The following is a 15420-nucleotide window of genomic DNA, read 5'->3' as shown; positions in this document are numbered from 1 at the left end:
TCACTTCCGCCACTCTACTCCATGCGCAAGCACGCACGCGCCCTTCTTCTTCCGGAGACTACGTGTGCCGACGCGCCACGTGACATGAACAGCGCAGGCAGGGGTAAGCTGTGCAACAGAGCCGGTGGGGTTTTCATCTCGGGTTTAAAATGCTGTGTTAGTTCGGTCCTCCGCCGGAGAAAGATTCGAGTTTTATTGTTGTTGTTTTTCTCCCGAGAGTGGTTTTTTTTGGGGTGGGAATTAGGGTACCTGCTGGGCTGACAAGGTGAGTTTCTTTGAGTGACCATCACATTTTGTCTCTGCTCTTCATTGATTGTTATTGCTTGGGGTGGACCCTGCTGCCTTGCTTCATTCGTTCGTTCACCATGGCTTCTGCTTTCACCACCGCCAATGATTCAAGCTGGTAAAGCGCTACAAATTGGCTGGCGTGCGTGTGGCAAGTGTGGCGTCTAGTTGCCATAGGGGAAGAGCCCTGGGATCTTTAGGTAGGGATGGGAAAGACTGCTGTCTGAAAACCTGGAGAGAAATTGATAATTATGGGCTAGATCAGGCATCCCCAAACTTCGGCCCTCCAGATGTTTTGGACTACAATTCCCATCTTCCCCAACCACTGGTCCTGTTAGCTAGGGATCATGGGAGTTGTAGGCCAAAACATCTGGAGGGCCGCAGTTTGGGGATGCCTGAGCTAGATGAACCAAAGGGTTTGACTGCTTAAGGCCACTACCTACATTCTTGGTGTGCATTTACTCAGAAGTAAATTTTATTGCCTGGGTTTACTTCCAAAGGAGAGGTGTGCAAGATTGTAGTCTTCACAGTTGTTATAGGAATAAATGTTCATAAATGCAAGGCAAACACACATGCATAAGTATAGTGCCTGAAACAGTACAGGAGAGAAATCCTGAAGCCATTTTGACTCTCCCAAATTGACCTCAAATATTTCTCTGCAAGGAGGAAGGAAATAGGAAAAACTTTCCAGTTGTCTTAAGCGCCCCTTGCACCGTGGTGCGACGGATCCCTCCGGCAGCCCCCCCCCGCCCCGTTTCCCAGCGTGGTGGGCGGACGGGCAGGCACAGCGGGGGTGCCATGGGCGCAGCTGCGCGGCGGAACGGCCGGCGTCGTGGTGCCCTGCGCCACTCAGCCTGGCCGTAGGGCCGGCCCTGGAGGAAGGAAATAGGAAAAGCTTTCCAGTTGTCTTTGGACTGTAGGGGGGTTACACCTCCCTTTACAAATACTGTACAGTCTGGCAAGTATCTGTTAAGCTGAGCAAACTATCAATATATGTAAGTTGTAATTCAGGAACTACTGTACAGTATTTACCAGCACAAAAGAATGGCCGGACTGCCCAGGTTGAGCAATGATTGACCATTATCAGGTATCCTGACAGACAGGTTTCCTGCTGTAGACCACCCCCCTGTGATGTATGTATGATGTTTGGGGGGTTGGTCTTGAGCTACAGGGGAGGCAATTTCAAAAGTCTATATAAGAGCTTGCACACCATTGTTTGGGGTTCCTTTCCTCCCTCCCTGCGTGGGGGGGGGGAGTGGGGGACCCTGTTGCAACAGTTTAATAAAGATCATGCTTATTGGCTGCTTTGCTTCTCAATATTCTCTGGTTGGCCTCTGTTATTTTCTCCTACCAATGGAGAACCTACATAAGGACTCTGTACGGGCTCCTGGATACCCCATAAGGGATAAAGGAGTACAATGAGTTGTTTTTTCAGCTTGTTTTGGGTCAGTACAAAAATGATTTGGTTTGTGTTGATAACTTCACAACAAAGCTATTTTTCAACACTGGTGCAGAAATGGATTGTGCCAGCATCGTTCTTGCAGCAATAGAACAGTAGTTGGCAGTAAACTTTGTAAAGTCACACAATGGTAAATTGACATTGGCATATTGAAACTTTCATTCAGGTTAGCTTGACCTTGTTGGCAGCCTGGTACTTGTTAAACTTGTGGCTTTATGCTCATCTAAGCCAACTAGTTTATGCTACTCTTGCCAAGGCCTGTGAGACCCCTACAGAATCATCTTTTTAATCTTCTGCTGTACAGTATGACCACATGGGGGTGGTTCAGATATAAGTGTTTTGTGTATACATGCCAGCCCTGGAATGTGACCCCCGCACACAATGTGATCATTTTGTGCTGAGTGGTGGTCTGCTATGTAGCTGATCCCTTTTCCTATAGCCAGAGTTTCTGACTTCCACCCCCCCCCCCAATAATTTAGCCATTTCAGTAATCTGGGGGTCAGTTTACAGCCATCAGAATCAAGTGATTATTTTGTCCATGACCATGCCAGATCAGGCTGCAATTTGGGGTAGAAGATTACATTCATGCTAAGCATTTTTGAGAGGGTACACAAGCCTAAGATCCATGCACATAACACTAAATTATGACCCCCCCCATTGCATGTAACCTCGGCCAAGGAGTCTGTAACTTGAAATTCCATAGCTGTGCATACAGGGCTAGTGATTTGATTACTTCTCTTTGAGACTCTTAGGAGTACCTGTTTTTATTTGGGTTTTATTACTTGAATTTTCTATTCTGAATTCCCATACAGGTGCTGTCTAAAGCCTTTCTAATACAAATTTTGATTGCAAGGGTGACTGATGCAGAGGAAACTCCCCAGCTGACATTCAGACGGATAGTAAGTTTTTGTTTTTTTCTGTTGCTTCAGCCTTCATTGATCAACCCTTTTGAACAGCAAAAGAATGGGCCCCATATGATTTATTTATGTAGTTATTAAATGTATATTCTGGCCTTCATCTGGGGATCACAGGTGATTTAGAATACATATAAAACATGAAAATACATTAGAACAATGTGTGATGGCTGCACATTGTTTGAATGTCCTCAAATAATTGCTTTGTCAGCCAGTCATAATTTTGGGGAATATATCGTTTATGCTTCACAGTTAACAACATTGAAAGAAAGAAAAATGGTGAAGACACTTGTGCTTGATGGCAAGTGATGACTGATCCAGAGTACCAGGGACGGGCACAACACACCAGTGAAACCACATGTGTCTTTACTCTGCAGCAGAAAATAATATTAATTGCCTCTGTTTAATGGTCTTGCATCTATTGCATTGCAAGCTGTTAATCCAACTGCAATAATCTGTTTTTTTTACAACATTTTATTTATTTTATTTTAACTTTGCTTCTGCAGGCAGTCGCATAATTGGTGCCAGAGAGTGGGCTGCTGGAGTCCTGGCCAGCTCCATCAGCACTCACTTTGAAGCTCATCCATTTGCCACAGATATTTGGATCTGTCCAAGACGATGGGCAGGCAGCAGTTTTTGGAAGATGCAGCACGGCAACTGGCAGACACTTGCCCTGCCCAAGCACGGTTTTTACTGTGGACACTCGGCAACATAGAAGACAAAGCCCAAGATTCTGTGAGCCGAGTGTGTCATTACTGTTTCCAGTTTCTCCTTCCAGGTAATGTTAGGGTACGTCTAATGCCTAAAATGAGGGTGACTCCACAGATACAAAAACTACTTAATCGGGAAGCAAAGGGCTACAAACTCAATTTAAAACAAACAAAGCTTTTGAAGAAGTACAAGGAAGCAAAGAATGTTCTGCTGGTTACCTGCAATGCATGTGGGAAAACAACAAGGCATTCTGGGAATAGTAGAGAAGGTTTGGGTAGAAAGGCATCAGCCGGGAAGTCTTCAAACAAAACTACACCTGCCCGCCACCGTCATCCTGGATCCAACAGAGGGACACCAAATTCCAGAACATCATCTGGTCAGTCAACTCCTCGTTCTTCCTCCAGGACTCAGAGAAACATCAAAGACCACTTCACACAGCTGAAAAGACTGCTTCATCTTGAAGAAAATAAGAAAAGTAATAAGGGGGACCTCAAAAACTTCTTATTATCACTTTAATTTTTTTTGAAATAATTGGTGAAACATAATTGCATAAATTAAAGGAATGTATCCCTTAAGAAAAAGCCCACTGCTGCTGCGTTAACTATAGTTTTTCATAGAGTGAAGTGCTATGAAACTAGAGATGCAAAGGTATGGAAAAAACTTGGAAAAATGGGGGCAGGAACTGTCCTCCCTTTCTTTCCAAAGCCTTTTTTTTCTAAAAAGATTATGGAATGTTTTCTTTTTGAATGATGAATAAAACATTTAAGAAGAGCTGTTTGTATATTTACTTCCCCCACATGATTCCCCAAAACCCTTATAACAGGAAGACTTTTATGAGAATATGTACAGTATCAGATCTTTACAGTTCTTGCAAGTCCTGAGTTGCAGACTTAGACTATAGGCCCATCTGCACCATCACTTAAATCAAGTGAGAAGCAAAACTAATTGCTTAATTAGTTATGTTTCCCACTTGTTCCATCATTATTCTCAGGAAACCTTTAATGTTCTAATGAATGGGTGACATCCCAATTTCTTTTAGCTTACAATATGCCTTTTCACTATCCAAAATGCTCTTAAGAAAATGTTAAGGTGGCACCAGGAGACACCCCAGGTTTTCACTAACCTAGTTTGGCGAATGCCACCTCCCTCTTGCATCCACTGCCTCTGCTCTCCTCCATATGACTCCAGACCTTATCCTTGCTTTTGGGAGAGTCCCTCTTTATTTCTTAACCTCACTGCCCCGCACTTCATTAGCTCTTTCTGAAAAATCATTGCTGGTACTCCAGCTAGGCAAATAAACAAGTGCACACAGAGATTGTTGTTGTTAAGTCATTTAGTCGTGTCCGACTCTTCGTGACCCCATGGACCAGAGCACGCCAGGCACTCCTGTCTTCCACTGCCTCCCGCAGTTTGGTCAGACTCGTGTTGGTGGCTTCGAGAACACCAACATGCTTGTAGAGTAAGAAAAATAACAAAGTAGTTTATTGTATGAAGTAAATAACTAGGATAGGAAAGTTACTAGTTCTCTAACCTAACAAACTAAAGAAAGGCAGCCATCCTTGCTCCTTTTACTCAGGATAGCTCCCAGGTGACTTCTTGAAGTCTGACAATGTGAGGGGGATACAACCTAAGATGTATCAGTCTAAACAGAAAAAGCGAGGAGCCTTCACATTCCTGTTTAGGGAAGTTTTTAATGTTTGATGTTTGATTGTGTTCTTAATATACTGTTGGAAGCCGCCCAGAGTGACTGGGGAGGCCTGGCCAGATGGGTGGGGTATATAATAATAAAAAACATTATTATTATTATTATTATTATTATTATTATTATTATTATTATTATTTTCCCAGACTATCCCTGTACCTTTATGCTGACTTCTGTCTTTATGCAAACCCCTCTTCTGCAAGCTGAGTTGCACCCAAACTTCCAATTCTGTTTGTGTGTGTGTGTGTGTGTGTGTGTGTGAAAGAGAGAGAGAGAGAGAAGCTTTCTCTTTCCTGTAGTGTAGAGAAAAGGTTTGTTTCCCTCTGGGATGAGGAGATGAGTACACACATGCACACCCGTGGAAGTGAGAGAAGGTGGCGATTTTTTATTCTAAAGGTGCGTAGAAAATAGATCTCTAAATGTTTTGCAGTAACAAAAAAGATTTCTGACTTCACAATGGTTTTATAGAGGGGTCAGGAGCCTCTGACCTTCCAGGTGCTGGAGTCCCAATTCCCACTTGCCTGAGCCAGCATGAGCAAAGGTCAGGAATGGTAGGAGCTGTAGCCAAACCATGTCTAGAGGCCTGCAGGGTCATTCTTGCCCTCTGTGTAATGGCAAGAACGTCCCCACCACACCCCCAAATTAGGCTGCCTAAATGAATAAGGGTGGAGGGGAGGAATGCTTGAAAGAACTAGGAGCTTCGTTCCCTGGGCCAAGATGGATGCAAAGATCCTTAATTCTGAGTGTGTGTCTGCTCCTTTTTGTACGTTACCGATTTGCACAGTTCCAGGAAGTGGAACTCAAGAGTGTGGGGATGTGGGAGTTGGTTTTATAAACTAGGATTTGTGGATTTTAGGATTGTGTCTGCCCATTCCTACCATGTACTGGCTTTAAAAAAAAAAAAAAACAGCTCATCTGATCACTAGATGGCACTGTCATCTCAAACCAGCAGGAACAGCAAGCAACAAGTCTTCTCTAGCTTTCTGATACCACCGTTGTGATGGCAAATGGCTTTTTAAAAATATATATTTAAAAGTGCCACAACTTGAGTCATAGGAGGTTTAGGATCCTCTGACAAAATACTGCCAAACTTGGAACTGCCATACTAGATGAACTTAGTTCTTTCGACTCTGTATGGGATGCCATCTCCACAGAGTATGGCTAGCTGTTCGACAGAATACACAGGATGAAATGGTAGAATTCTGGTCTTCAGGTGGGGAATTGCATTGGGGAAGGAAAACCTGCCATCTTCATGTCAATTAGAGCCCACTCTGATGAGCCACCTTACCACACGGAGAAATATTTTTATTGTGGCAGGAGTGGAGGGCTGAAAACCCATGACACCTCAACCTCTCCGGGCTGAACTGCTCCTTGTACTTTAGGATTTCACTATCTCATTCTCAGCTCCTGCCCACCTAGCAGTTCGAAAGCACGTCGAAGTGCAAGTAGATATATAGGTAACGCTACAGTGGGAAGGTAAACTGTGTTTCCATGTGGTGTTCTGGTTCGCCAGAAGCGGCTTTGTCATGCTGGCCACATGACCTGGAAGCTCCCTCGGTCAATAATGCGAGATGAGCGCGCAACCCCAGAGTCGGTCACAACTGGACCTAGTGGTCAGGGGTCCCTTTACCTATTCATCTCATTATTTATAGCCTGTAGAATGGCTTCAGTGTTCTGTTACCTCTACCCCCATAGAACTTGACAATCTTCTCTGGTCCATGTATTTTTTAGGACTTTCGACCTCCCTAGAGTAAATTTACCAGCCATGGGACAAGAGGGGGTGCTGTTTTACAGACCAACACCTGATTAAGTTGGAATAAATGAGTGTTTTTCACAATGGAGGGATGTACAAAATAGCAATTGGGATAGTTCATACTATTTAATTCACAAATGTTCTGGATTTAGGGGTGAGCACTGAAGTGGCAAATTGCATCCAATTATTTGGAATTATGAGAACCCAAGAAAACAGAAGAGCTCCAAAAGGATCTCTTCAAACTGAGTGAGCAGGTGAGGTTCAATGTAAGTCAGTGCAAAGCAATGCACAATAAAATCACTTTATTGGGATGTAGCATTTAATGGACCAAATATTGTCAAATGATGGTTTTTTTAAACTCTTGTACCAAATAAATGGTGAGATGGCTCTCAAAAACCTCTCTTTGTCCCATGTTTTTGATGGCATCAATATAGTTGAGAGCACTGATTATATTTTAAAAATATTTTTTAAAATGGGAGGTATCCAATTAACATAATAATTTAATAATAATAGTTTATTATTCATACTCCACCCATCTGGCTGGGTTTCCTCAGCCACTCTGGGCGGCTTCCAACAAAGATTAAATTCATTAAAATAGGTAAGGTAAAGGGTAAAGGGACCCCTGACCATTAGGTCCAGTCGTGACCGACTCTGGGGTTGCGCGCTCATCTCGCATTATTGGCCGAGGGAGCCGGCATATAGCTTCCAGGTCATGTGGCCAGCATGACAAAGCTGCTTCTGGTAAACCAGAGCAGCACATGGAAATGCCGTTTACCTTCCCGCTGTAGCGGTTCCTATTTATCTACTTGCATTTTGACGTGCTTTCGAACTGCTAGGTTGGCAGGAGCTGGGACCGAGCATTAAAAACTTCCCTAAACAGGGCTTTGTTGTTAAGTCGTTTAGTCATGTCCGACTCTTTGTGACCCCATGGACCAGAGCATGCCAAGCACTCCTGTCTTCCACTGCCTCCCGCAGTTTGGTCAAAGTCATATTTGTAGCTTCGAGAACACTGTCCAACCATCTCGTCCTCTGTCGTCCCCTTCTCCTTGTGCCCTCCATCTTTCCCAACATCAGGGTCTTTTCCAGGGAGTCTTCTCTTCTCATGAGGTGGCCAAAGTATTGGAGCCTCAGCTTCAGGATCTGTCCTTCCAGTGAGCACTCAGGGCTGATTTCCTTCAGAATGGATAGGTTTGATCTTCTTGCAGTCCTGTCAATACAAGGATTTCTGTGGATGCAATAGGAAATTCCCCTGCTCCTGCCATGCACTCCCCAAATATGCTCTGGAGGGTGGGGGGAACCTCTACAACATATTTTAGGGACTGCACAGAGAGAGGAGATGTTGCATTGTGCAAATGGAAATCCTTGTGCTGCAGGGCATGTTACTTTGCATACAACCCCATATGCTTTAATCATCGTATGGTGTGATACTTGGGCAGCTTTCGAGGTCAAATCAGGGAATTGTTGTGAAACAATTCAGTTTTTAAATTGTTTCCATAACTCATGGCAGCAGGAGAAGGTAAAGAGGGAAAACATCTTAATACAGGGAGATTAGCTTCTACATTTCTGGTCCAAGATCTCAAGATTACTCTGCTGAATTTTAACTCTTAGGCAGGGTTTCATATTTTCATGTCAGTGCTATGTGTCACAGTCAGGAGATGCGATGAGACAGGGCTTCCCTGACCATTGGGACCATTGAGACTCCAACAACATCTGAAGGTTCCCCAACCCTGGTGGAAGTAAACCAGTAAGGAGCTCTTCCAGCTGATTTGAGCAGCTTGGTTTGCTCAAATAAACCAGCTTGGTTTATTTGAGCAGCTTGGTTTGCTCAAATAATAGAAACCTGCCTTTCTCGTACTGGATAAAAGGTGAGATGTCTCCCAAAAACCCCTCAAAGAAATCTTCATCCCATGTTTTTGATAGCATCAGTTGAGAGCACTGATTTTTAAATAGCTTGCCACACCTTCTGAGCTGGGCTGCGGTTCTAATAAATGGGATTCCAGTTTCTGCCTCTGTATGTGAATGAATGTATTTTGAGAATTACTCCCCTGGCAATGGAAACTTCTTACAGTAAGCTCTCCTGACTTCCAGTATTTTATTGGCAGTTGTGAGTCACCATGATCCATTGCTCCTGAACCAGAAGCAAAACGTGAAAGCTGCCTTAGGATATATATGGATAAACAAGAATAAAATTCAATTATTTCTCTTGCTTCTCACCAGCTGCGCAGGCAAACAAAGCTCATCTTTACTTTAGAGTTCTGTGAATTCTAACCAAATTGTAAAAGGGCATTATTTTTTCAAAGCTTCGGTGATAGGAATTAAATTTTGATTTCAGATGCTTTGTCCCTTACTGATTGGAGAGGTAATATTATACATTTCCTACGTCTAGCAGCAGAAGAGTTGTCTAACAGAGCAGAAATTGAAACAAGGGTTGTAAACTAAGCATTCATGAGTCTTGTTGGTTTTAATGGGAGGACTGAATGTGTGGTAAGCTCTTTCTCCCCCTTCCCTTGAAACCAATGAGCTGAACTTTGGCTGGTTCTATCGAATGTTCAGATGCCTCTAGATCAAAATATTCAATGCTTACATATATGAATGAATAGAACTGGATTTTAGTGATCTCTTCAACTATCTCTTCAATCATAGTGGCGCTGTGTTCTAAAGCACCAAGCCTCTTGGGCTTGCTGATCATAAGGTTGCCAGTTTGAATCTGCGTGAGGGGGTCTGCTCCCATTGCTTTGTCCCAGCTCCTGCCAACCTAGTAGTTCAAAAGCATGCCAATGCAAGTAGATAAATAGGTACCACTGCAGCAGGAAGGTAAACGGTGTTTCTGTTGCACTAGTCATGCTGGCCACATGATCTAGAAAAGCTGTCTGGACAAACAGTGACTCCCTCGGCCTGAAAGTGGAGATGAGCGCTACACCCCATAGTCAATATTTGACTGGACTTAACTGGACGTGGGTGGCGCTGTGGGTTAAACCACAGAGCCTAGGGCTTGCCGATCAGAAGGTCGTTGGTTCGAATCCCCATGACGGGGTGAGCTCCTGTTGTTCGGTCCCTGCTCCTGCTAACCTAGCAGTTCGAAAGCACGTCAAAGTGCAAGTAGAGAAATAGGTACCGCTCTGGTGGGAAGGTAAACGGTGTTTCTGTGTGCTGCTCTGGTTTGCCAGAAGCGGCTTAGTCATGCTGGCCACATGACCTGGAAGCTGTACGCCAGCTTCCTCGGCCAATAAAGTGAGATGAGCGCTGCAACCCCAGAGTCGTCCGCGACTGGACCTAATGGTCAGGGGTCCCTTTACCTTTAACTGTCCAGTGGTCTTTTACCTTACCTGTCCATTTCTACAAAACCACGATTTCTATATTTATATGGTTTAGGGTTGAATCCTAACAATTATTACTCAGAAGAAAGTCCTATTGAATTGAATGTGTCTTACTCCTCCCAGGTAATTGAGTTTAGGATTGCAGCCTTGGTTTGTCCCTTCTGGATGCTTCTGGCCAGTGCTCTTTTTCTGGGGTAGAGGGGTACGCATACCCCTAAACATTTAGTGAATCTCTGTACTTTTGTTTCTTCTTTGTGCTGCTGTGCTAATGCAGTTATCATAGACTTTAAAAAAATTATCTCTTGATACTTATTAAAAAATATACAAAGGTTCATGCCCATCACAAAGTATTTTTAAATAATACACTTGAAATAAAGCAGCTACTTAATCTAAAAAAGAACAAGGGCACAAAGAAGAAAATAAAAAGACTGAAAGAGAAAGAAAGCAAAATCAGAGGAGAGACAAAGGATTAAAGAAAGATAAAGAAAGATAAGAAGACTTCTGGTTCTTTGTCCTGCAGCTAAATATAGTGTTTACTTTTTAAAATCCAACCATTCTGTTTTATGTAAACCAGTATTTTATTCAATCTTCAAATCCTAATATTACAAGTTCATTTTCTCATTTATGCAAGAAGTCCATACAAAGTTTCTAGTCCCAACGAAGACTGGAATTCATTTTCAGTGAATTTGAACCATGCCCAGCTCTGCCGATAAAGCCCAAGAAAATATGCAAGTCAGATATCTAATGAGCATGGCCATCAGAAATCTGGATTAACTACCATAGTAACAGGTCCGTCTGCCAACAATGTCTTCTGCTTTTTATCCAGACTCCCCCCCTTTTTTTTCTTTTTAGCTCTGCTAAAACCATTTTGGGCTGCTTCATTCTACAGCCCTGGCAATCAGGGACAAATATGGTGCAAAACATGAACTGAAATGAGGGCAGGAAGAACTCTGCAGGTCATTTCCCCTAGAAATCCCTGGAAATCAATGAAACGAACCTGGGCAAAACTTGCCCCATGTTCTGCAGAATCTCAGCTTGAGGGTATTTTGAAAATAAAGAAACAAACCCGTACTGCGTTTTTTGAGATTAGCGAGACAGAACTAGATTAGTGAGAAAGTGCAAGATAAGGGAAAGCAGCCAACTTGCATGGTTGGGTTTTTTTCTTTTAAGGTGTGTTTTCCCTCGCAGAATTCAACAGTAGCTGTTTTATTTCTAGTGAAGAAACTGCTGTGCTTAATTTGTATTGCAAAGGGCACAAGCAAAGGAAAGGCTTTTTCTGTCTTAATTGTTCCCACGGCTGGATTATTCACCACCAACTGTATTCATGATAGGATGGCCAAGTATCCTGCTTTAAAGTAGATAGTCCTCTTATTTCCAGGGCTCCCAAGTGTCTTCTGTTTCAAGGGATCTCTTAGCCCAGTGGTGTCCAAACTTTTTTCAAAGAGAGCCATATTTGATGAAGTGAAGGGCCAACCAAAGTTGTTAACCTTTTTTTAGGACTGAAATTTAGGGAAAAAAATAAGTTGCCACAGGGGGCCGGATTAAACCTTAAACTGACTGGCGGGCCGGATTAGACCCCCGAAATTGACTTTGGACATACCTGTTTTAGCCCAAGATAAAGGATCATAAGAAGGAAGAACAGGGGCCTCACCATTGCCCATTGGTGGGGCCTTAATGTAGGGGAAAGGCGGAAAATGTGAAAATAGACCTCTGCCTTTCTCCACCAGGAGAGATTTTGGTGCCAGGGCCATGCACGCTGCTTCAAGATAATGTAGCTTTATAGGATTCACCTTTGCATCTAAACTCGGAAAGATTTCTTTGGGGGAACCAAAAGAGTGCACTTATGCAGAGCATTGTATGAGCAAAGGTAGCTGTTACAGTAGAGGAAAAATGCTTCTTTATCCTTTATGATTCTGTAGGGCTCTCACAGGTCTTTGCAAGAGTAGCATAAACTAGTTGGCTTAGATGAGCATAAGGCCATGTGGAACAGTCGACTTTAACAAGTACCAGGCTGCCAACAAAGTCAAGCTAACCTGAATCAAAGTTTCAATATGCCAGTGTCAATTTACCATTGTGTGACTTTACAAAGTTTACAACCAACAACTATTGCTGCAAGAACGATGCTGGCATAATCCATTTCTGCACTGGTGTTGAAAAATAGCTTTGTTGTGAAGTTATCAACACAAACCAAATCATTTTTGTACTGACCCAAAACAAGCTGAAAAAATAACTGATTGTACAGAGTACTGTGTTTTAAGAAAAATACTGCTCCTTTCTCCCTTATGGGGTACCCAAGAGCCCTTAGAGAGTCCTTATGTAGGTTCTCCATTGGTAGGAGAAAATAACAGAGGCCAACCAGAGAATATTGAGAAGCAAAGCAGCCAATAAGCATGATCTTTATTAAACTGTTGCAACAGGGTCCCCCACTCCCCCCCCCACGCAGGGAGGGAGGAAAGGAACCCCAAACAACGGTGTGCAAGCTCTTGCATAGACTTTTGAAATTGCCTCCCCTGTAGCTCAAGACCACCCCCCCAAAACATCATACATACATCACAGGGGGTTGGTCTACAGCAGAAAACCTGTCTATCAGGATACCTGATAATGGTCAATCATTGTTCAACCTGGGCAGTCTGGCCATTCTTTTGTGCTGGTAAATACTGTACAGTACTTCCTGAATCTCTTACATATATTGATGTAGTATATGTAAGCTTAACATATACTTGCCAGACTGTATTTGCAAAGGGAGGTGTAACCCCCTACAGTCCAAAGACAACTGGAAAGCTTTTCCTATTTCCTTCCTCCTTGCAGAGAAATATTTGAGGTCAATTTGGGAGAGTCAAAATGGCTTCAGGATTGCTCTCCTGTACTGTTTCAGGCACTATACTTATGCATGTGGGTTTGCCTTGCATTTATGAACATTTATTCTCTCTATATAAGACCTTAGAATTCCTATAACAGTAGTTGTTTTAGAAATTCATTAATTAAACTGAAATAAACAGGCTTCAGGAAAACTCCATAGATGCAGTGACCGCGAACAGGAAAAACAAGGATTTCTGCTTTTTTACAGGAATGGCCATGACGCTACTGCTGCTGTGCTGGAAAGGTATCGATGTTTTAATTCTATAGATAGTCTACAGTGGCTTTTTCTTGCTCTGCATGTCAGTCATGTGCTGCTGAACTAGCTAGCTGACACGGCACTTTCTGAACACTGCATGCATCAGAAAAGAAGTTCTTTGTGTTTTCCGCAGGGGACACAAAAGGGGACAGTCGAATGACAGGTTGGGGGGAAATAGCATCCTTTTTCACTGGAGGAAATGGAGGAGAGGCTCACACAAGGTGCTTTGCATGAAAATAAAGTGCTTCACCACATGTTATGACGATCCGCGGCACCAACCTCATTCATCAACATATGCTGATGGGGGAATCACACACAATCAATTGCCCTGTGGGGCATGATTGTTCAGTGCGCTGGGCTACCTTAACCAGTCTGGAGACAGCTGAGGCTGCAATATGTTACGGAAGAATCTGTCATGGTGGCTTCTCAAAGTTCCAATCAGTTTTGTTCACCACATTTTGGCCACCGGTTTGCCATTTTTTAAACTCCTCGTGAAAATTTGTCAGCATCATACTTGTGTGCATTTCTCCCGATATACCATACGTTATAATGCATTTGTTCCTAATAAACAGATTTTTAAGTTATTTTCACTCAGTTATGCCTTTTTCTGTACATACACATTTTTTGATTGAAGAATTGCTTCACAAAATTTGGAGAAGTGTGGCTATTGATGGATAGCTTACATTATTTATTATTATTATTATTATTATTATTTGTTGAATTTATATACCGCCCTATACCCGGGGGGTCTCAGAGCAGTTCACAGAATAAAATCAAGATATAAAACCACAAAATAGCTAATAAAAATAAAAACAACAACTCGATAGCCCCCCCCCCAACCTAATAGCTCCCCTTATGTTTATTGGTTTGGGAAGGGCAAACTAGGTAAATTAGCATTAAAATGTGAACAGAAGTAGATTTCTCTCCTATCCCTAGTCACAACTGTTTGTGTACATGCACAGGAGGGAGGGATAAGTGATAAGTGATTGACAGGTCTTCCTTCTTCCTCTGTTTACTGCAGGCTATATGGGTAGTCTGGGTGTAGCCTCTGTAGCAAATGCTTAGCCTGTGTCTGAACCAGAGCAAATCTTCAGCTTGCTTGTACATCAGGTACATCAGATAATGATGATAATATATGATGGTAAGTGCCTACAGGTAACAAATCCAAGATCTTGCCTGGAAAGCTTGTCTGCAGAAATGCGAGATGGAATGAAAGGAGAGGGACAATAAATCTGCACAGCGACAGATGAGACTGATGTGTCAGAGAAGCGTAATAGTCTTAACAGAGTGTGACTTTCTCTTGTGTTCGCTCCTGGGTCGCATCATTGAGAGCTGACACTGTGGAATATTTTGCTGACAGTTTGAAAACTAGAGGAAAGCCACCTTCTTTAGCCTACAGTTGCTTGACTATTACACTAGGGGGAGGTATGGGAACAGAATAATACACCCAGGAAAACATCAGCATCTGCCGGCACCCCCATGATAGTGGCAATGCAGACTGCAACAGGTAAAGCTCATACAGGACCACTAACTGTAGGCTAAAGACCTACATTTTTTGATCTGGGGGAGGCTGATCTAGAAGGAGATCAGGACTGCAGCATGCCGGGTGGGGGGGAGATCATTAGCTCCCACTACAGTCCTGATTTGGGCTGGGATGCAGGGGGACATGGATGCTGTTCGGCCCAAGAAAGAAGATGGCATTGGTGCCTTCTCCCCAGGGGGGAAATGGCAGCTATGTCCCGTCTCTTCCACCAGTCTGGATCAAGGCTGTGGTGGGGGCAAAGGGACAAATCCAAAATTGTCCCAATCCACTCCTTATCCAGATTGTCCCCTTCCCTGCAGCTACAATTAATAAAGAGGGGGGGGGACCAAGCAAAGGAAATGCAGATAATTAATGTCATATGTGTCATTTCACTCATAGAACACAGTTTGGCTTAAAAAAAATAGCAACAGCAGTAGGATCAGACATATTTGTGTAGCTTTTGGCTGGTTCTCTTTGGAGTGTTGTACTTTCTGTCTTTCAGTTCCTGAAACGTCGTTCTATTCTTCCACCATTCTGGTGGTGGTCACACAATGCCCCGTGCGATTCTTAGTTTTTACTCCAAATGCTGAAGCCCCTACTGGCCACACACACTTGTAGCAGCCAAGCTTCTTTGGCATCAGC

At 43.2% G+C, this 15420-nt stretch overlaps 1 protein-coding gene across 2 annotated transcripts; it reads left to right on the top strand.

Moving 5' to 3' along the window:
* The first annotated feature begins 34 nt into the window (after positions 1 to 34).
* Positions 35 to 4140, top strand: RMP24 (ribonuclease MRP subunit p24). Of its 2 annotated transcripts, none has more exons than XM_035120705.3 (3): positions 35 to 103; positions 2557 to 2643; positions 3165 to 4140. In XM_035120705.3, exon 3 carries the CDS (start codon positions 3277 to 3279, stop codon positions 3883 to 3885), a length of 609 nt encoding a protein of 202 aa, XP_034976596.1. In that variant the 5' UTR covers positions 35 to 103; positions 2557 to 2643; positions 3165 to 3276; the 3' UTR covers positions 3886 to 4140. The 2 variants fall into 2 exon arrangements, with proteins under 2 accessions (XP_034976596.1, XP_034976589.1); XM_035120698.3 differs by having other exon boundaries at positions 70 to 265.
* The last annotated feature ends 11280 nt before the right edge of the window (positions 4141 to 15420 follow it).

This window comes from Zootoca vivipara, chromosome 1 (assembly GCF_965207765.1).
Source record: "Zootoca vivipara chromosome 1, rZooViv2.hap1.1, whole genome shotgun sequence".
NCBI classification, from domain to species: Eukaryota; Metazoa; Chordata; class Lepidosauria; order Squamata; family Lacertidae; genus Zootoca; species Zootoca vivipara.
Note: the sequence above shows the minus strand (reverse complement) of the source record. Positions and strands in the feature narration are given on the sequence as shown.

Bases quoted from the DNA above. Each gene is read 5' to 3' on its own strand.
- RMP24 (XM_035120705.3), top strand. From the start codon at position 3,277: ATGGGCAGGCAGCAGTTTTTGGAAGATGCAGCACGGCAACTGGCAGAC.